At 36.5% G+C, this 22,354-nt stretch overlaps 1 protein-coding gene across 2 annotated transcripts in view; it reads left to right on the forward strand.

The window, feature by feature from the left end:
• Positions 1-22,354, forward strand: part of TM9SF2 (transmembrane 9 superfamily member 2) — a 64,309-nt gene that overhangs the window by 21,405 nt on the left and 20,550 nt on the right. For both annotated transcript variants that reach the window (XR_002832097.1, XM_006100641.3), the window contains exons 4-10: positions 1,896-2,023; positions 9,683-9,812; positions 10,989-11,113; positions 12,012-12,123; positions 13,156-13,235; positions 13,980-14,088; positions 18,502-18,634. Coding sequence is in view for 1 of the 2 variants with exons in the window: in XM_006100641.3 (XP_006100703.1) it covers positions 1,896-2,023; positions 9,683-9,812; positions 10,989-11,113; positions 12,012-12,123; positions 13,156-13,235; positions 13,980-14,088; positions 18,502-18,634 (817 nt within the window). In the remaining variant the exon portion in view is untranslated. The remainder of the gene's footprint in view (positions 1-1,895; positions 2,024-9,682; positions 9,813-10,988; positions 11,114-12,011; positions 12,124-13,155; positions 13,236-13,979; positions 14,089-18,501; positions 18,635-22,354) is intronic.

A 22,354-nucleotide genomic window follows, 5' to 3' on the forward strand; every position in this document is an offset into this window, starting at 1 on the left:
AATTTGCTGAGGGATGTGGTGTGGGGTATGGATGGGAATGTCTGTGGAAAGAGCAGGTTTGGGGGGAATGAGGAAGAGTTAGTTTTGGACATGGTAAGTAGGGATGTTGACAGTTGAATATATGTGTCTGGATTTTGGAGGAGGGGGTTCAGGCTAGTACATATATTTGAGAATCATCAGTGTATAGATGGTATTTAAAACCAGGACTTGATAAAATTTCCAAGAGAGTAGGTATAGATAGTGAAGAGAAGAATCCCAATGACTGAGCTTCAGGGCACTCCGTGTTGATGGATCAGGATGATGAGGATTTAGTAAGGAGACTTCATTTTAGAATTGTTGGATAACATGAGGTAATAAGTGTTTATTGTTACGATTAAATGTCATTTTCAGGTGTGCTGTTTTCTTTCACAATTGAACACTCAATTGACTTGCCTAAATCCAGTGAGCATTGGATTGAGGTGTAAGATTTGCCACTTTTCATGTAACGTCTATTTCTGCTTAATTTAAGTATGATACCTATTTCTCTAATCCTTTAGTTGTTTTTAAACCTCCACGCTTTAAAAAGAAACTAAAGGTTTATATAATGTTAAAAATATTAAATAATTGCATAAATATTGCTGTACTTACAGAAATGGCAATGCCTCCAGAGCGAAACTCTTGGCTGACAGGTGGCAGCAGTGGGCCACATTTGGAACGTTCATTTGTCAGCAGATGCACAGAAACTGGTTTAGGCATTTTAATAAATGATGTACAAAAGGATGGACTACTTAGAAGTGAAACGTGCAGATGTTTTTTGAAGTCAGATTTATTAAAAGGTATACAATAGGGGCTATATATATGTAATTTAGTAAATTACAGCCTTAGAATACCAGGAAGTATATATTTTTTTTAAATTAAGACATAAATAATGTCTTGATAAAATAAACCTACATTTTATAATGTGTTGTGAGTGTCATTATTTTTACACACATGAAATAAATTCTAGACCCCCAAATTGGAGGAATCTTTGGTTTTTAAACTTTGGTTTAAAAAATTATCAATTTTTTCAACCTTACTATTTGTTTCAGTTTTATTATTAAATAAGATCCTGAAAGTTGACAATTTCAAATGTGAGTAAAAAAATCATGTTTACCCTGATTTTAGACATCCAAATGTAACTTGTAACATCACAGTCCATGTTATTCACTGCTGAATCTCCATTACCCAGCTACAAGGGGGGTAACAAACATCCATTAAATGAATATAGGGACATAAACACTTATCTGCTTGTTACTAGAAAGCCTTCAAATCCGTAATTTCCAAAACATTGTCAGGAGACATTACTCTGGAGAGACTGATGTTCATTTTCTTCTACATGTAGTTTTTTTGTTTGTTTGTTTCATTTTGTTTGTTTGTTTTTTGCCTTCTAGGACTTGTTTATATTTAGAAGGTGGATTGATTGAAGTGATCAAAAATAAAAATAAAAACTGTTACTTATCAAAATAAAGAGGAAAAGAGAGGTGGGGAGAGAGAGAAACATCAATGATGAGAGAATCATTGATTGGTTGCCTCTTGCACGTGCCACACTGGAGATCGAGCCTACAACTAGGCATGGGAATCGAACCATGACCTCCTGGCTCATAGGTCAACATTCAACCATTGAGCCATGCCGCCCGGGCTTATTTTTTCTAATTTTTAAAAAATGTTAATTGAATTTATTGGAGTGAAATTGGTTAGATGATAAGTTTTGGAAAAACAGTAAGAGTGACTTTAAATCTGATTGAGCTATGACAAATTTTAAAATGTTTGTTATCAATATATTAATGCACTTAACTAATAGACTAGTACTTTATGATATAGGTGTGAAGGATCTGGCTATTTTTACTTAATTTGCTTTCCATTTTATTTTAATACAGTTTACATTTAATAAGAAGGAGACCTGTAAGCTTGTTTGTACAAAAACATACCATACAGAGAAAGCTGAAGACAAACAAAAGTTAGAATTCTTGAAAAAAAGCATGCTACTGAATTATCAACATCACTGGTAAGACATCGAGATTTTGGACTTTTGACTTTTTCCTTTTCAAGATGAATTTGTTTCACTGAATGTGTAAATTACTTTATTGACTCTATAAAATATAGCAAATTAATTGATTTCCTTTTTTATTATTAGTATTAACATGAAGTAGTGACTTTTTCTTGCAAGAGGATTGCTGAGGTTGACAGCTTGGTGTATTACCTTTTGTGCTTAGATCACTTTTATATCTAGTACTTGTTTTGGTACATAGAGCACTTCTTTTATTCATGTACTAGAGCCCTGATGCATGAAATTGATGCAAGAGTAGGCCTTCCTTCCCCTGGCTGCAGGCACCAGCTTCCCTCTGGCACCCGGGACCCGGGCTTCCCTTGCAGCCCCGGCTTCATCTGGAAGGTCATCCAGAAGGTTGTCTGGAAGGACATCTGGTCTAATTAGTACATTACGCTTTTATTATTATAGACTAGAGGCCTGGTGCATAAAAATCATGCATGGGGTGGAGGGGACCCTCAGCCCGGCCTACACCCTCTCGCAATCTGGGATCCTTGGGGGATGTCTGACTACTGGTTTAGGCTCGATCTCGCATCGGGTCTAAACCTGCAGTCGGTCATCCCTCTCGCAATCCGGGAGCATTGGCTCCTAAATGCCTGCCTGCCTGCCTGATCGCCCCTAACTGCTCACCTGCCTGCCTGATCTCCCCTAACCGCCTCTGCCTGTCTGCCTGTCTGATCGCCCCTAACCACTCTCCTGATTGCCCCTAACCACTCGCCTGCCTGCCTGATGGCCCCTAACCACTCGCCTGCCTGCCTGATTGCCCCTGACCACTCACCTGCCTGCCTGATCGCTCCTAACCCCTCTGCCTGCCTGCCTGATCACCCCTAACCACTCGCCTGCCTGCCTGATCACCCCTAACCACTCTGCCTGCCTGCCTGATCGCCCCTAACCGCCTCTGCCTCGGCCCCCACTGCTGCGGCTTTGTCCGGAATGACGTTGGAAGGTCGTTCAGTGATCCAGTCCAATTAGCATATTATGCTTTTATTATTATAGATAGTTAATAGGAACATCTTTATGCTTTGGGGAAAGTACCCTGGTCAGTCTTCTAGGAAAATACTGTTATTTTATGCTTGTACAGCATGAAAAAGACCATTGAAAAACAAAATTTAACTTTTGTTTGATATTTGATAAATAACATCTACTTCAAATAAAATACTTCTATTTTATGTAACCTGTTTTTTATTTTATAAACATTAACAAGGTTTTTACCAGTTTGTATTGTAATAAAAAAGCATTTAAAAGGCTTTTCTTCTAAAGTAGTATTTACTTACCAAACTATCAAAATCCAGTTTTAAGTATAACTATTGTTATTCTTCTAGATCAGGATTGGGGAACCATTTTTCTGCCAAGGGCCGTTTGAATATTTATAACATCATTCTTGGCCCATACAAAATTATCAACTTAAAAATTAGCCTGCTTATATTTGGTCAAGCATTTAATTAACTCATCCCTAATGCCTTGGCAGGGCCAGACCAAATGATTTTGCAGGCTTTATATGGCCAGAGAGTTCGACATTCCCCACCCCTGTTCTAGTTTGCCAACAGATGTCTATATTATTGTATGTGCGTTCATGGTTTACATGTTTTGCCTCTTCTAAAAAGGATAGCCCAGGCAGCGTGGCTCAGTGGTTGAGCGTCGACCTATGAACCAGTAGGTTGCAGTTCGATTCCTGGTCAGGGCACATGCCTAGGTTGTGGGCTCGATCCCCAGTGTGGGGCCTGCTGGAGGCAGCTGATCAATGATTCTCTCTCATCACTGATGTTTCTATCTCTCTCTCCCTCTCCCTTCCTCTCTGAAATCAATAAAAACGTATTTTTTTAAAGTATAATGTGGTGGAGGTGGTGAACACGATGACTATCTTCATGCACTTCCTCTTGAATGTTTGTCCTATCAGTATCTCAGATTGACCCATTTGTCTACACCAGTGATGGCGACCTTTTGAGCTCGACGTGTCAGCATTTTGAAAAACCCTAACTTAACTCTGGTGCCATGTCACATATAGAAATTTTTTGATATTTGCAACCATAGTAAAACAAAGACATATTTTTAATATTTATTTTATATATTTAAATGCCATTTAACAAAGAAAAATCAACCAAAAAAAATGAGTTCGCGTGTCACCTCTGACACGCATGTCATAGGTTCACATCACTGGTCTATACCCAGGGAAGTTAAGATCCATTGACCTCAGTTTGGACATGACCAGATCCTGTGGCTCAAATAATATCGTTGGAGCCACTCATTCCGTCTTGCCCTCCCAGTTCTTTTCCATCTTCCCTTTCATATACATAGAACAAAAAAGTCATAGGGAGGGGCAACCTTAGGTCACATGTCTATTCATGTACTAGTCTGTGATTAGGGGGATTCCTTCTGTTAGAAAGAAGGAAATTTGCACATTGTACTTGTGTCAGATTCATTCTCATCTGAACCTTAGTGTAAACAGGAACTTGAAAGTCTCCTCTGTCTCCTCATTTCTTTGGTCTCTGGTAAGCCAAGAGCTTTTTTCCTCTAAGCTAAGGTGAGACTATTACTTAATTGCTGAATTAATGCAACTTGGAGTACATTTGTTTATTTGTTCATAAGTAATTGAAATTTCCCTAGTGTTTTCTCTTTGCTTCAAATTGTTCTTTACAACATTCAAAATTCTATTTAAGGCGCAGTTCTTAACGTTTATGTGTTAGCCCCATTCACCTCTATTTTCTCCAAAGCTGCTCATTTATTGATCAAATGAAAGAATGACTCTTAAGGTGATTTTTAGCTATCTCTTCTATCCTCTGTTCTTAAAATACTGTCTAGATAGAGTCTTGCTCCTAAAGGTAATAGAAGCAGCTCTTCAGTAACTTCCTCAGTATTGTACTTAGAAATATTTTTAACTATTTTATGATGCAGTTAACATAGGTACTATTTTGATGCCAGGATGCTTAATAACAAGAAGAATAAATAACTTAAAATAGTTTACAAAGTTAGAAAACATTTGTAGTACAGTTTATTAAACAATTTGTGATAGATGTATCAGTTGCAAAGTTAAACTATTCTGCCTGGGAAAAAAAAACACTGGAAAAGTGCTGATGAATAATGATTTTGTAGCTGTATCTGAAAAGTTTATGATTTCAAGTCTGAATCCACTAACAAAAAAATCTAATCCATATCACAATAATAATTTAGGCAGTGGGCTTTAGTCCTTAAATCAGTTCATTACATACTTGGAAATGTTAATTCACTTTGATGAATTTATTTGAACTATAGGTTGAGTATATTTCTGTCCTTGACTTACTTCAGAAAGTTTGTACTATGTAATTTAATTTTGAGCATAGATTACAGAATTGAAAGAGATAAAAAAGCATGAGCCTTTAAAATCTGAAAGACTTAAAAAAGTACAGTGTTCTATTATGAAATTTTATTGTGAATGCAGCACATCTTGTTAACCTTTGCACTGAGACATTTTGGGAAGAGCATAATCATTTTCTAAATTATAAAGCTATAAATACATGTCTGAAAAAACATAAACAGTACATAAAAATCCTATGTAATAAAAGGCTAATATGTATATCAACTGAACAGTGGAACGAATGGTCGCTATGATGCGCACTCACCACCAGGGGACAGATGCTCAACGCAGAAGCTGCCCCCTGATGGTCAGTGCGCTCCCACAGGGGGAGTGCCGCTCAGCCAGAATCAGGGCTCATGCTGGAGAGCACAGCGGCGGTGGTGGGAGCCTCTCTCACCTCCGTGGAAGCACTAAGGACCCTTGGGGTCCCAGACTGTGAGAGGACACAGGCTGGGTTGAGGGGACCCCCCCCCTCCCATTACACGAATGTCATGCACCAGGCCTCTAGTCCTATCTAATAATAGACAAAGATGGTAATTGACCGTACCTTCGCTACACCTCGCATTGGCTAATCAGCGCGATATGCAAATTAGCCGCCAACAAAGATGGCAGCTAATTTGCATACTTCAGGCAGGGCGGGACAGCGCAAGCCGCCATCCTGAGCCCTGTGTGCAGCCCTGGGTGCGGGGCTTAGGCGCCTAAGCCCTGCCCCCAGCCGGGACCCCCGTGTGCTGCCTAAGCCCCGCCCCCAGCCAGGACACCATGGCGATTAGAGAGCAGGAAAGTGCCGCCCACAGGGAGCACCCAGCAGGGCCTGACCCCAGGTGCCCTGGCGATCCTGTGATCGGTGAGCAGGAAAGTGCGGCCTGTAGGCAGCACCCAGCAAGGCCTGCTCCTGGGTCGCCATGGCGATCCCAGAGCAGGAAAGGGCGGCCTGCAGGCAGCACCCCACCCTGGCCACAGCTCAAGGGAGAGTACAACATGCAGTGGAGGCCAGGAGCCTGAGAGATCAACAGAGAGGGGTGCCTGCTCCAAGCCTCCAATGTGGCTGGGGGCAGGCCCCCAGCAGACACACACACACACACACACACACACACACAGAGCCTACTCTGAGCCTCCAATGTGGCTGGGGGTAGGCCCCCAGCGGGAACACAACACACACACACACACACACACACACACACACACACACACACGGGACTCCTGCTCCGAGCCTCTGCTGCCAGACTGTGGCCGTCAGTAGGACATCCACTGAGGGCTCCCAGACTGAGGGGCAGGCTGGGCTGAGGGAACCCCACTCTCCAGTGCACGAATTTCATGCACCGGGCCTCTAGTATTAAATAAAAAGTAAGAGTCTTCTATCACTCAGCTTCTTTAATTATGTTCTCCAGTGGTAGCACTATTATTTCTTATGTATGCTTCCATGTTTTCTATACATATGCAGGTATATGAAAGGGTGTGTACATTTTAAAAATAACACAACTAAAATATTGTACACATTATTTTGCAATTTGCTCATTTTATTTAAGAAAATATGGGCATTTTTCCATGTAAAACACATCTATGGATCTGTATCTACCTCATTCTTGTCATAGTTGTATAGCATTCCATGACATGAATGAACCATTCTTTTCTCCCACAACATTTTAACCATATTGTCTTGTTTGTTTTTGTTAATCCTCACCTGAGGATATTTTTTCCATTGATTTTTAGACAGAGTGGAAGGGAGGAGGAGAGACAGAGATAGTGTTTTGATACTAGCACAAGACACTTGAACTCCTTTCAGCTATATTCTACTTGATTTGTAATTATACTTCTTGCCTAAGTTTCCAACACTTTTTGACATTTATTTATAAAAGTATAATTCTTTAACTAGCTATCAGAGTCCTTAAGTCTTCTTAGTATCATAGAACCACTGCACTGTAGCTTCTTTGACAGAAAAGAGTCTTTGAAGATTTTTAGTCTAGTGAATTTCAATCCTGTAATCCACCAAGCTAGCAAAGGAGAATGATGTGCTATTTTTACACTTTAAAAAACCTAATGAGTAAAGTAAATTTACTCATGTTAGAACCACATAGAATAAATTAGATGCCAACTTTCTTTGCTTTTGGTTGCAATTTTCTGAATGTATTTTAGCAACATGGGTTATTTCATTCTCAGAAATTCTGAGAATTTAATTATTTAGAAAAATGAGTTATTGATAAATGAAGTTTGATTTATAGAAGTATTTCAAATGGAATCCATGGAGGATAGAGGGAAATAATGGTAAGGAGTCCTTAATGGTAAAATAATTGTACCAATTATTCAACCTTTATCCTTTTGAGTCCTTTCCTTATTCTCTTTTTCACTATGAGATTGAAATATGATATTAATATTTTGCACTCTGAACCATTCTGGATAACTACTACTCCCTAACTTAGCAAGGAAGTTTGCGGCGGAAACGTGCATTTACAGACCTCGTATTATTTAGTATAATTTTGGCCTGCGGACTGAAAGGTCCTGGGTTCGATTCCGGTCAAGGGCATGTACCTGGGTTGCGGGCACATCTCCGGTGGGAGATGTGCAGGAGGCAGCTGGTCGATGTTTCTCTCTCATCGATGTTTCTAACTCTCTATCTCTCTCCCTTCCTCTCTGTAAAAAATCAATAAAATATATTTTAGAAAAAAAAAAGAAAATGATACTCTTTAAATTTTTTACATTTATTCCCAAGGGTTAGTTGTGTGTTGTTTTTTTTTTTAATGCTTTCTATTACCAGGGAAAGGTTTATTGTGTCAGGTCATTAGATAAATGGTTAATATAGGATGTTTGCTTTTTTAAAAACCTAAAAAGCCACTTAATTTCTTTTTATGTAACTACCACTATAATTTTTATGTAGTACTTTCTCTGATATGATAGCTTAAAGATTATATATATAGAGAGAGAGAGAGCCTAAGCGACCAAATAACCGGTCTACCAGTCGCTATGACATGCATTGACCACCAGGGGGCAGATGCTTAACACAGGAGCTGCCCCTGGTGGTCAGTGTGCTCCCCCAGCCAACCTCCCACAGCCCCTCCCTCCTGGCCGGCCAACTTCCCACAGCCCCTCCCCCTGGCCAACCTTCTGCCGCCCCGATTGGCCCCGATCACCAGCCAGGCCAAGGGACCCCACCTGTGCACGAATTCGTGTGCTGGGCTTCTAGTATTTAATATGTTGGTAGTATATGTTAATATGTTGGTAGTATATGTTCATTGATTGAACTTCATCCTCTAAAAAATTAAGGCAGTTAACTGATTATTTAGGCCTTCAGAAAAATCTGAATTATTTATGTTATAAGCATTGCTTTCATGCTTCTAATATTTTATAGTGTGTTTTTTTTATGGAAACCACTAGCCTGCTGGTTATAATAATAAGCAACTTAATAGTATAGGTGATTCTAAAACTTGGTACATTGGGTACTATTAAATAGCATTTAAATGTGACCAGACATGTTTTATTAGATCATTAATGTTCACCTTGGGGGAAATATAAAATCATAATTTTACTTCCTAAGGCATACTTTAATTAACAAATAAAACATGCCCTGGAGTGTTGTCTTATGACTGTAATACAGCTAGTATATTTTCAGTAATTTTTTTTATTTGTATCCTGCAGTGTGCTCTGGGCATAGGGGACCACATACTCGGACTTGAATGTAGTTAGTTACACAATGCTACAGAACTTGATTCTTTATTTTTATCCTTTTTTGTTTAAAAAGTTCTTTTTCACTATAGAACTTGAAAGATCTCTTTCTGTAGCTTTATCGCAGCATTTCTTTTAGACATAAGTTGGTTTTACACAGTTTTAGAAATACTATATTTTTCACTTTTCCACCTGGCCCTTAAGTTAAATATTTTCCTATATCTTGCAATTATATTCTTTTCCTTTTTATTGAATTGCCTGAGTAATAAAAGATATTTGCTTCTGTTCCATAAATTTTTCCTGAGGAACTAGATATATTGCTTTGCTTCTATTTAGTAAGCTTTTAAGTGTTCTGCTAAAAGACCATTATACTTAGGTGTCTAAATAAGGCTATTATTAAATTAGCAATTGCAATAAATTAATCAATTAAACTTCCTTTCCTACGTACATTTATAGTTTCAGCTATAAAGTTTTTTTTCTTCACTACAGTATATCAAATATTGGCATAATGCTGTTACTTATGAAATACCACATTTCATTAACTTTTATGAAGTGATGACATATTTGGGCAGTAATTCTTAGTTATTTTTAGTTATTACTAACTTGACTTTTATTTCTGTGTGTAGGATTGTGGATAATATGCCTGTAACATGGTGTTATGATGTCGAAGATGGTCAGAAGTTCTGTAATCCTGGATTTCCGATTGGCTGTTACATTACAGATAAAGGCCGTGCTAAAGATGCCTGTGTTATTAGTGTAAGTTTGTGATAAGCGCTATGCTTCTTTTTAAAATATGTTTTTATTGATTTCAGAGAAAGGAAGGGAGAGAGAGAGACACACACACATCAGTGAGAGAGAAACATTGATGCACTGCCTCCTGCACACCCCTTACTGGGGATCGAGCCCAAAACCCAGGCATATGCCCTGACCACAAATCGAACCAGTGACCTCCTGGTGCATGGGACAAAGCTCAACCAACTGAGCCACACCAGCTGGGCTCTATGCTTCTTTTTAAAATACGGGTTTTGATAGAAAGATTCATTCTTTACCCAGACATAATTGTTATACTCATCAAATGAGTGCAGCTCAGATGTTCTGAATTACAACTACTTAGATATTAAACCTAAGTCAGATTAACAGTGTACAAATTTAACCCTGGGACAAAAATAATTCAGATTTAGTTCAACATTTACTGAGTGTCTGTTACGTGCTAAGGACTAGGACTTTGTCCATTCTGATTCTGTTAAAAGTTAGTTTTACATCTTATGTATAAAAATCTATAGAGAATATAGTGCCAAAAAGACCTCAATATAAATCCATGAAATTTGTAGTGCCAAAAAGACCTCACTGTAAATCCATGAAATTTGTATTGCAAATTAAGTCCATGTGTTGTAAAAGTTTGGTTTTACACCTTTTATAAAAGGCATGTCTTTGAGTTCATACTTTGAGGTCATAATAGAGTGAAGACATTAATATAGAAAGTAATTAAAATTATTGGGGATGTATATTAAATTTTGTGTAATCAGGTCACCCTGGTTTAGGTTATTAGTTTAGACTTGAAGTTATAAACTTCCATGGAGGAAAAGTGTTAAAATGTTTAAGTTTTAGCACACTTAAAATGTAATATTTTAAAATTTATTTTGTAAGTTACATTGTGGTAAAAACCTAGAAAATATAGATGTATTCTTTATAACAAGCACTTAGTAAGTTTTATGTAAGAATTAAAACATTAAAGAAATGTAATTTGTACCTCTGTCAATTAGTTTGGCTTATAAAGAGTTTAAGCTTAAAACTGAAATATTTTTATGGGGAAGGATTAAAATCATGTCTAAGCTTAAATTTTCCTAGTTTTTGTGACTAATTTTGAAGTTTTTTATGTTTTAACTCTTGTATAGCCAGTTTCTACCTTTAACTTTAAGTTCTGTTCCACAGTCAGACTATCATGAAAAAGATACATTTTACATCTTCAACCATGTTGACATAAAAATACACTACCACGTTGTTGAAACTGGGTCCATGGGAGCAAGATTAGTGGCTGCTAAACTTGAACCAAAAAGGTAACTATACAAATATAAAAAGTAAAAATATAAGTGAAATTTAGACCCAAAGAATAAATATTTCAGGCCTAATTAACTTTTTCCTTAATCAGCATTCTAGCATATAATCTGGCATTTCAGGATTGATTTTACTAAAACTCCCTTTGGCATGATTTGTTGCTGAGTTCCGGGTTTTTTTTTTCTGTCAGTGGTCAAGTGGTCAAGCCAAGGTGCCTTTTTGTTTTGTTTTTCAGTCAGGAAGTTTTGACAGCTTTCTCATGTCAAGTTGGAATGAAGAATGTGAGGTGTTTGGGACAGAGTTCCCTTTACAATGGAAAAGCATTGCTTCAGATATTTGCAGCTTGACCTCTCATCAGAGGCCTAGATGAGCTGATTAGTGCTGTCATTTTGAAAGTCTCCATGCAGTGTTAGATGCCAGTATATGACAAGTCATTAAAAGGGCATCTCTTTAGCTTGTCAAGCTTTTAGTGTTAAAGTACCTATTAGTTATTTTTGAGGTCTTTTTGATTTGAGTATTCCATTTTTTCCATGAACATCCACACCACCACCAATTGAATTAGCCATTTTCACTGCTGGTAAAAAAATGCACCCCATAATAAGATGGCAGTTAATTTAAACTCCCTCAGTGTGTGTGTGTTTGTTTGTTTAAGATTGTTTAATGCTTTTCAAGTCTAGTGTTTTCAAAAGTTTGTTTCTAATTTTGAGTAATAATTTGTATCCATTCTTATAACTAAGCCCATTATTTGAGTGAAGTAAATGTTTTATACTATTAAATGTGACATGAATAATTTCATGTTTGATTTTCAGCATTGTGAAATATTTACAAAATATCTAACCTTTACCCCATTTTTTGAAACTGTACTTCATTAACATCTTTCCAAAATGTTTCTTCCCACAGTTATAAACATACCCATATAGATAAACCAGACTGCTCTGGAACCCCCATGGATATAAGTAACAAGGCCTCTGGGGAGATCAAAATTGCCTATACTTACTCTGTTAGCTTCGAGGTGAGTTTGTTATTATTTTTAATGTAACTCAGAAATTGATTTTAAATTCATACTACTTAAACTAATTAAAATAGTAATGATTAAGCTTGTCAGATAGATAAGCTTTTAATGAACTGATTTTTGGAATAGTTTATCAGTGCACCAGGCAATACATTTAAATGAGAAGCATAGCAACTTGGAGAATTGAGTCCGATTAATTAAGCCATAAGAGATACATATGACAAAAGGTAGAAAATAGGCATAGAAGTTGTGAAATTGTCAAAGATATATGCCACAAGTATTTGGGAAAAATACCATTTTTAAATCTGGGTTTGAGTATCAACTTAAATAAAACATTTCCTGATGGTAGATGATTTATATAGGTTCTTAGGGAATTCAAGGGGGAGTGTTTTAATTAATAAAGAAGTTTTTTAGGAGGAAAGTAAAAGTTTATTTTATGAGGATCTTAGGCAATATTTCACCTCTATTTTTAATAAACTATTTTGGCAATCCAGTGTAGTTGTGACATTTACTATCCCCATATAGTGTGTAATTTTGTAAGCCTAGTACAATAAACAATATATATTTCTTTCTAGGTATTAAGAGCTCCATGTGGGTGACACCTGCCAGATGTTCAGTGTGCCTAGGTTATGACTTTGGTCTAGTTAAGTGTCTTATAGGCATAGATAGATGGTGTCAAAGCAAATAAGTTATTCCACTCAATTTTCTGAAAAAAATAAATATAGCCCTAAATTTTAACATCTAAAATACACCCTTACTATTTAAAATTTAAAGCAAGATTTTGAAAAAGTACAAGTAAGTAGGTACCTGTAGGAACTCTTTTTTTTAATTTAGTATTTAATCTCATTCTGATTTTTCAGAGACTTGAGTAAATTGAAACTCCCTGAATCTCATGACTAACCCAAATTATGATAACAAGAAATTGCATTTGTTGTTTGAATGGAAGGTCAAGCTGAGAATTTTTGGATTCTTAATATATTTTGTCAGCAAATGATTATTTAAAGAGTTTTGTTTTGTTTTTAATCCCTGTAGGAAGATCCAAAGATCAGGTGGGCATCTAGATGGGACTATATTCTGGAATCTATGCCTCATACCCACATTCAGTGGTTTAGGTAAGACTATAATTAATCTGCTTTCTGCTCTGTACTTATTGTACTCTTTGTCCCTTTAAACATCTGATTCACTCTAATTCTCCTCAGTTATTCAGAAGTGCTGACCTTTTAAATCAGAGATGTATTCAATTCTGGATTTAAGTTACTGGTTATGAGTCAGACCAGGTCACTCCATTTTTCAGAGTCCATTTCTTTATCTAGAAATATCTGCCTCATGGGACTGTTCTAAGGAGTAAAGGAAATAATGAAACAGCATTTGAGCACCTTACCTAGAAAGGAAGAGTGCTCAGTAAACAAGCTACTGCTATTGTTATGACTATTTATTCTCTCTTAAGTGACTCAAAACTTTTATCTAGAAAACTATTCATGGTGCCAACTATCCTTTGACACTCATTAATTTACTGAGTAAATTTGTTCTTCACTAAATTTCTTGAGGAACAGATCAGTCCTTTGTTGATTCTTACAGCTTGTGTTGCACTGATTTGGGCACCCTAGTTATTTAATAATGCTGCCCATGAAAAAAAAAATTCTTAGCAGACCACAAAACTATATTATAAGTGTACAAAGTTAGGTATATACTGGAAAGTCACATAGCAGAACACAGTTCATTAAATTTGTTGAATTTCAGGTAAAATTTTTATTTTGAAAAATACTGTCTTAATATTACTTAGTAAACAACTTAAAAAGGAGTTTCACTGTTGCAAAGATTAAGATACAGATTAATCCTGACGTGTATTTCTACAGCATTATGAATTCCCTGGTCATTGTCCTCTTCTTGTCTGGAATGGTCGCTATGATTATGCTACGGACGCTGCATAAAGATATTGCCAGATATAATCAGATGGATTCTACGGTGAGTGAAACATTTGAACCGTTCTTCTGTTCCAAAAAATGTCTTTATATTTTCTTTGGAAAGGTTTGATTTTTTTTTAATTTTTCAGTTGCAGTTTATATTCAGTATTATTTTGTACTAGTTTCAGGTGTACAGAATAGTGGTTCAACAATTAACATATTTTGCAAAATGGTTCCCCCAATATGGAAAGGTTCTAAATAATAACTTTAGACAGAATGTGCTTTTAAAACATTCTTCTCAAAAGTTATCCTGCATTCACATTTTCAAATAAGAAAATGATCGTTAAGAATTTGGCATTCTCTAGAAAGTCAGTCACCACAGCATAGAGAATTGAACTGTTCACAGCCTCATTTGTGTCAGTATTTTGGTGCAGAATGGATGTAGGTGCACAGCTGGTTCTGTCCTCTTTTTCACTTACGTGCTGTCAGCTCTGTCAGATTCTCCATTCCCAGCATACACTCAGTGTATGAAACAGCAAAGTTGAATGGAATAACTCCCAAGAAATTTTTATTTGTGTGTATATTTAACTTTCAAAATTTTATTTTAATTGAATCTTTATCATTTCTACGTTTAGGTGTATTCAAAGTAACTTACTGTCCCGACCTCATTTATTCTCAAACATTTTAAGTTGCATAATGTTATACATTTTATAGCTTTTCGTTTATAACAGCTGTTTAACAAAATTTCCATAAGAACCACAGTGACTTGTCATAAATACAAAAAACTCAGATTTTTATTGTTTTCTCTTCCCCAGCCTCTTAGCCTTCCCCCTTAACCTTTCTGTCCTCTTCTAATTAGAAAAGAACATGTTAATGTTTATAAGCTTTTTAGCACCTCTATTCTATAATCCTTTTTCATGATTTTTTATTGTTTTATTACATATTTTATTAAAATAATTTCAAGATACTCTGTTCATAATTGACATTTCCAAATAATCACTGAGTTAGTGGCATTTTCTTAATTTAATCAGAGGTGTGCCATGGGACACAGGGTCAGGGCAACCCTCCTTCTATTCTTGCTTCCATTCTTTTCCTACCTCCAGTTTCCTGCTGTAGCAGTCAGAGCAAATCTGTTTAAACATAAATCAGATCATTTCACTCCTGATTACAACCTTCTACTAGCTTTCCATTTTACTTAGAGTGAAAGCCAAAGTCTTTACAATGATCCAGAAGGATCATTGCTTTTCTCTATACCTCGAATGTTCATCCCTCAAATATTTACATGTCTGGCTCCCCTACTTCCTTCAAGTCTTTACTGAAACATCTTCCCATGTTCTCCACCCCACATAAATATCCATGCTTCCTAATTTTTTTTCTATAGCACTTCCACCATCTAATGTACTATATATTTTATTGTCTGCCTTCCCAATGAGAACACACACTCATGAAAACAGGGATTTTTCTCTTACACTCACTGTAGTATCACTGGTGGTGTTTTGAACAGTTCTGAGCATATAATTGGTGCTGAATAAATATTTGTTGAATAAATGAATCAACTAGTCAGTCCTTTATGTGCCAGATTTGTTGGCGCATTGCTGAGCTCGTGGTAGGTAAGAAACGTATCCAAGGACTACCCCCAGTGCGCTACCCCCCCTCCAGCAAAGTGAACTGAGGCCAGAGCAGGAAGCATGGGAGGTCAAAGTTCTCCTTTAAGGCAATGCTTATATAAAGTCTTTAATCAATTGGGAAACTAAATCTTAGGTCATTAATGAGGGAGCTGAAGCTCAGTCTTCTCCTGCATCAAGCCTGGCTCCTTGAAGGGGAACAGGGAGGGCAAAATGATGCTCGCTTTCTAAGTGCCTTTTGGTTCTTGGCAGATTCAAGTAGAAATTCTCTGAAGGAAAGTTTTCCAAATTTAGCTATAGGATTCTTACATTTTAAGATCAACAAAATATGATCTATTAGTAGAAATTCACAAAAATTTACAATAAACAACAGATTTAGACACCCCCCTCCCCAAGATTTCAGATACTAGAACTATTAGATTCAGAGTATAAAATATATTGGAAAGTAATAGGTAGGAGTTTTACAGAACAGATGAAAGATTAGAATCCATAGATAAAGGAAACAATATATCCCAAGCAGACTAAATACAAATAAATCCACAACTAGATCAACTGTGACAAAAATCAGGCAGAGGAAAAGAATAAACAAACTAGCAGTAGGAGCTCAGAGACAGAATATCTTTAAATTGGTGAGAGAAATTATTTACATAGCATCAAGTATCCAGAGAAGCTATCTTTCAGAAATAAAGATGAAGTACAGTTGACCATAAGAACCTTTACTGCAGGAATTTCTATAGAATTACTTTAGCAGAAAACACATCATCTATAATAATAAAAGGGTAATATGCTAATTAGACCAGACGTCCTTCCAGACGACCTTCCTGACAGAGTCAGAGCTGCCAGGGAAGCCTGGGTCCAGGGTGCCAGAGGGAAGCCGGTGCCGGCAGCCGGGGCAAGAAAGGCCTACTCTTGCACGAATTTCATGCATCGGGCCTCTAGTAAATTAATAAAAACCAATGCTAAAGAGATTTAGAAGGATTGGTAAACCAAAAAATTCCAAGAAAACATTTTCTGTATCTAGTAATAATGAGTCTAAAATTGGAGATTAACAAAAGTATATTTTAAAAAACAGATTGGATACATAATATTGAATAAAGTTAGTGGCTGTCTAGGGAGATAAATTAGGTAAAGACCAACTTTATTCCTTACATTTAAAGAATTAATGATTTAAATGAAAATGTGAAACAAGAAAATAGTAGTACACATGTGAAGTTATTTTTATAAGTATGACAGAGAGCCAGAAGCCATAAAATAAATGTTACAATTAAAAATCTGAATAGCAAAAAATACGTAAGTAGAAAGATAAATATTAAATGGGAAAATATTTTAACCCCTGTTAAAAACACAAATTGTTTAATTCCTCAGTAAAGAAATCCTAAAATCACTAAGAAAACAATCAACCATCCAGTAAGAAACTGGGCAAGGCACATTAAAAGTCTCTAGAAAAGAAATACAAATGGTCCTGAAACCTACAAAAAGATACAACATCACTTACAAGAGAACTGCAAATTAAAACTGCAGTGCAAGATTTTTCACCTGATACATTAGCAGAAGTTAAAATGTTTGATATGATAATGTGTTGAGGATTGAGGACATGAGCACTTTGATGCATAGTTTATGAGAATGCAAATTGGTATAAGTTATGGAAGGCAGTTTGGCAATGTTAGATTATAATGTAATTTGACCCAACAGTTCCATTTCTAGAAACTAATCAGGATGCAAAGGATTTTACTATTGTTATTTTTTTATCTTAAAACAGTGAATATATGTTGTTTATAATAGTAGATTTCAATTATGAAATATTCATTCAGTGGAATATACTTTGTAAGCATTAAAAAGAACTAGGCAACGCTGTATATACAAATGTGGAACAGCACCGCCATGATATTATTAGACTAAAAAGATAAGGTATGAAATATGGTATATAATATGCTACCATCTGTGGGGGCAGGTGGGAAAGAAAGTATTCATGCATTTGTTTATACATAAGTAGACTATCTCTACAACGAGAATAAAAACTAGTCACATTTGTTTACTCCAAGAAAGGGGACCTGGCTCTCTATTGAAAACTTAGCTTTCACTTACATTGTTTGAATGTTTCAGTATACTTGTTCAATAAAAAAGTAATCAAAAATGGTTCCTTGTCTAGCTAATGTATTGCATCACCTAAAAGAAGGGAGGCATATAATTTCCCCCCATACTTTTAACACAGACATTCATACTGGCAAGTAGATTAGTAGACCCATCACCCTGGGCCAACAGTTACCAACTCATGTTCAGTTTTGTTTTATCTGTAGAATCCCACCTACTCACCTCCCCTCCCCCCAATTATTTTGAAGCCAATATCAAATATAATTTTATTTAATCCACTTAGAGTCCTTGTACTTTTAGTAAAACTTCAATTTGTACATTCCTCATAAATGACAAGGTAAAGTCTAATTCCCAGTGTGTGTGTAAGTGCTGTGTACCAGCAAAGTAGGTATGAGATCTAGTTTATTTTGGAGATTAATGAATGTAGATTGAAAAGGATAGTGTGATTAAAAATTAAGATGTTAAGTTGGATCATAAAGCTTAGACTAGAACTAGGTAGGCAGCACATTATCTTTGTATTTCTTTTTAAAATTTCTCTGTAACTATAGTATTAGTAGACCATAACACACAGCATTCCTTTAAAACAATTCAGGAAAACTGTAAAGCTCCATAATTCAAGCTTTATACTTCAAAATTAAAATAAATATTAACCTTTGTAAGTTTTTAAAAAATTTTCTGTATCAGTCTATTCAACAGTGGATAAACTGTCTAGTTGTCTTGGTGATATCACATGACAAACAATTTCATTTTCTTTTTAGGAGGATGCCCAGGAAGAATTTGGCTGGAAACTAGTTCATGGTGATATATTCCGTCCTCCAAGAAAAGGGATGCTGCTATCAGTCTTTCTAGGATCGGGAACACAGATTTTAATTATGACATTTGTGACTCTGTGTAAGTGTTAATTGCAAATTAAATAGAAAATACTTTTTCTAAATAACTAGAGGCCTGATTCATGGAATTCATGCAAGGGCCTTGGCCCCTGCCCACTGCGGCTTCTTACGGAAGGAAGGACGCCTGGTCTAATTAGCATATTACGCTTTTATTATTATAGATTGTTTGAAAACCAGTTTTTCTAAGTGAGGTAGCTAGGCTAGCTGTCTCTAAGAGTCCTTTTGGCATTTAAATCTGTGTTTTGGCTGTACGTGACTTGAGGTGGGATTAGCTGCTCCCAAAAGCTGACCCTTCATATCTCTATTCAGCTGCATAGATACCGGCCTCTGTCATAGCAGCACTGAAGCTGGAGATGACTAGGTCCTGAAACACCATCTGGGTCTGAGTCTGGGTAGCCTGGAAGCAGGGTCACGCAGGCCGACTGTCCCGCCCCACTGGGAGCAGTATGATTAGATCCCAAGACATTCAGTGAGAAGGGCAGGAAGGTTTTTGTATACCTTTCTCATCTTGGAAGAATTTTAGGAAGAAAGACTTCTATCTTTCCCTAGCAGTGTTCAGGAAAGATCTTCCTGTGGGGTGGGGGAGGAGTGGATCTTCTCCTATGCCACCTGAAAATCTTCAGGAATTTTACTTAATTTTTGTTGATTAGATCAATCAGTTTTTAAAAATAGACGTAATTTAGAGGTATTGATTGGCCACAGGAGTGGTTCTGATACTCTTATTTCCAGGATCTTCCAGTTTTTCTAATTTTAAGAGGAAAAAAAAGTTCGAATAAAACTTCCTAAATTTTGAATTTATTTTTTTTATGTTTCCTTCATTGTTGCCTGTTAATGATGAACAGTAACAAATGAATGTTACTGGAAGAATTCAGGAACCACTGACCTTTTAATAATTTTTTCAGTGAACATTTGTTCTTATGTTCAGTGCCTATAAATATTTAATACTAAAGTCATTTTCTGTTAGTAAAATTCTAAATTTTTATGATTTTTTTATTCCCTATTTTATTCTTTGATTAAATTCTGTTTTGTCTCTCATGTTTGAATGTTACAAGGCTTTTTCACCCCAGAGGGCCTTTTAAAAGGAACAAAAAATAAATTTTAACTGCATAAGTGCTTTACAAAGAGGATTTTCACTTTGAAATGTCTGGCACATGAACATGTTTGGGAACTACTGACTTACATCTCCAGGTTCAGTTTAAAGACTAATTTGAAGATTAACTAGAATATATGTATTTATTTAGTAAAGAGATGCAGCTGCTATGGGTAGGGCTACAGTTAGTAAGTATATTACACTGAAGAGGATAGGATGGGAGAAGTCATGAAATACCTGGAACCAGCCAAGGTAGTATGAAAGCTCTAGACTACCAGAGAACCAGGGTGGAGTTAGAGCAGAATAGATGCTTGAGGGTAAAATTCTTCTTTAAAATTTTATTTGGAGCTGCCTTTTGCCACTGTCTGGTCTTTGTTGGGGTTAGCTAGGAAGTAAACTTGTGAGGAAGGAAAGTTTCAGAGAACCTAGGATAGAAAACAATAGGGATCATTTCCCTTAAAAGCTTGAATATGAACTTTTCGGCTTCAGAACAGTCCATTTCTTAGTCCTGAGGGGGGCGGGCAGTGCATATAGCGGAAATTCTGATAGATCTGACCTTATCCTAACTATTTTCCTGCTGATCATGAATTTCTCCTCTTGACCCCTCTGTGCTGATCAGAAGGTGTGAATGGACATGTACTTGGTTATGTGCACCTCAGAGGAAATACCAGGAACTTTCCTTGTTCCTGGGATTAGAAAGCTACTTGACTTTCTGTACAAGTCATAACTTCTGAGGTCCAGCTTAAAGTTAGAAGTCTTTTATTCGTAGAGAGGGTTATATAGAGAAGAACAAATAAAACTAACCAACTGAATAAGGGTAGGAGCCAGAATTTTCCCAAGTGATTGATCAAGTCTTTTAGCAACTTGTATTCAAAAAGTTAATAGTACTATGAAATCTTTTTTCCCTATTTTATTCTCTGATTAGATTCTGTCTTATGTCTTATGTTTGAATGTTAGAAGGTTTTTTTTACCCCAGAGGACATTTAAAAACCAACAAAAAGTGAGATTATTTCATAGTGGGAATATTTTTATTGATGTTACTATTTTTGTTTTTTTGTCTTTTTATTGTTTAAAGTATTACATATATCTCCTATTTTCCCCACCAACCCCTCCCTGGCCACTCCCACCCCCCAGTACAAGCCCCCACCACCCCAGTGTCTGTGTCTATTGGTTATGCAATATGCATGCATGCATACAAGTCCTTTGGTTGATCTCTTACACCTCCCTCCCAACCCTCCCCTGCCTCTGAGATTTGATGGTCTGTTCGATGCTTCTCTGTTTCTGGATCTATTTTTGTTCATCAGTTTATGTTGTTCATTATATTCTACAAATGAGTGAGATCATGTGATATTTATCTTTCTCCAACTGGCTTATTTCACTTAGCATAATGCTCTCCAGGTCCATCCATGCTGTTGCAAATGGTAAAAGTTCCTTCTTTTTTATAGCAGCGTAGTATTCCATTGTGTAGATGTGCCACAGTTTTTTAATCCACACATCCGCTGATGGGCACTTAGGCTGTTTCCAAATCTTAGCTATGGTAAATTGTGCTGCTATGGACATAGGGGTGCATATATCTTTTCTGATTGGTGTTTCTGATTTCTTGGGACATATTCCTAGAAGTGGGGTTACTGGGTCAAATGGGAGTTCCATTTTTAACTTTTTGAAGAAACTTTATACTGTTTTCCACAGTGGCTACACCAGTCTGCATTCCCACCAGCAGTGCATGAGGGTTCCTTTTTCTCCGCATCCTTGCCAGCACTTGTTGTTTGTTGATTTGTTGATAATAGCCATTCTGACAGGTGTGAGAATGGCAGGTACTTCATTGTTGGTTTGATTTGCATCTCAGATGATTGATTAGTGACTTTGAGCATGTTTTCATATGTATCTTGGTCTTCCTAATGTCCTCTTTCAAAAAGTGTCTATTTAGGTCCTTTGCCCATTTTTTGATTGGATTATTTATCTTCCTTTTGTTAAGTTGTATGAGTTCCCTGTAAATTTTGGAAATTAACCCTTACCGGAGATAACATGGGCAAATATGTTCTCCCATGCAGTGGGCTTTCTTGTTGTTTTGTTGATCGTTTCTTCAAAAGCTTGCAGAAGCTTTTTATTTTCATGTAGTCCCATTTGTGTTTTTTTTCCTCCTTAGTTTCCATTGCCCTAGGAGCTGTATCAGTAAAGATATTGCTACAACATATGTCTGATATTTTGCTGCCTATGGATTCTTCTAAGATTTTTGTTTTCCCATCTTATGTTTAAGTCCTTTATCCATTTTGAGTTTATTTCTGTGTAAGTTGGTGGTATAGTTTCATTTTTTTGCATGTATCTGGCCAATTTTCCCAGCACCATTTATTGAAGAGACTGTCTTGACTCCATTGTATGCTCTTGCCTCCTTTGTCAAATATTGAGCATTAATGGCTTGGGTCAATTTCTGGGTTCTCTGTTCTGTTCCATTGGTCTATATGTCTGTTCTTGTCCCAGTACCAGGCAGTTTTGAGAACAGTGGCTTTGTAATATAGCTTGGTATCTGGTATTGTGATCCCTCCAACTTTGTTCTTTCTCAGGATAGCTGTGGCTATTGTGGGTCTTTTTTTATTCCATGAATTTTTGGAGAGTTTGTTCTAGGTCTGTGAA

Source organism: Myotis lucifugus, unplaced genomic scaffold (assembly GCF_000147115.1).
Source record: "Myotis lucifugus unplaced genomic scaffold, Myoluc2.0 scaffold_320, whole genome shotgun sequence".
In the NCBI taxonomy this organism is placed as follows: domain Eukaryota; kingdom Metazoa; phylum Chordata; class Mammalia; order Chiroptera; family Vespertilionidae; genus Myotis; species Myotis lucifugus.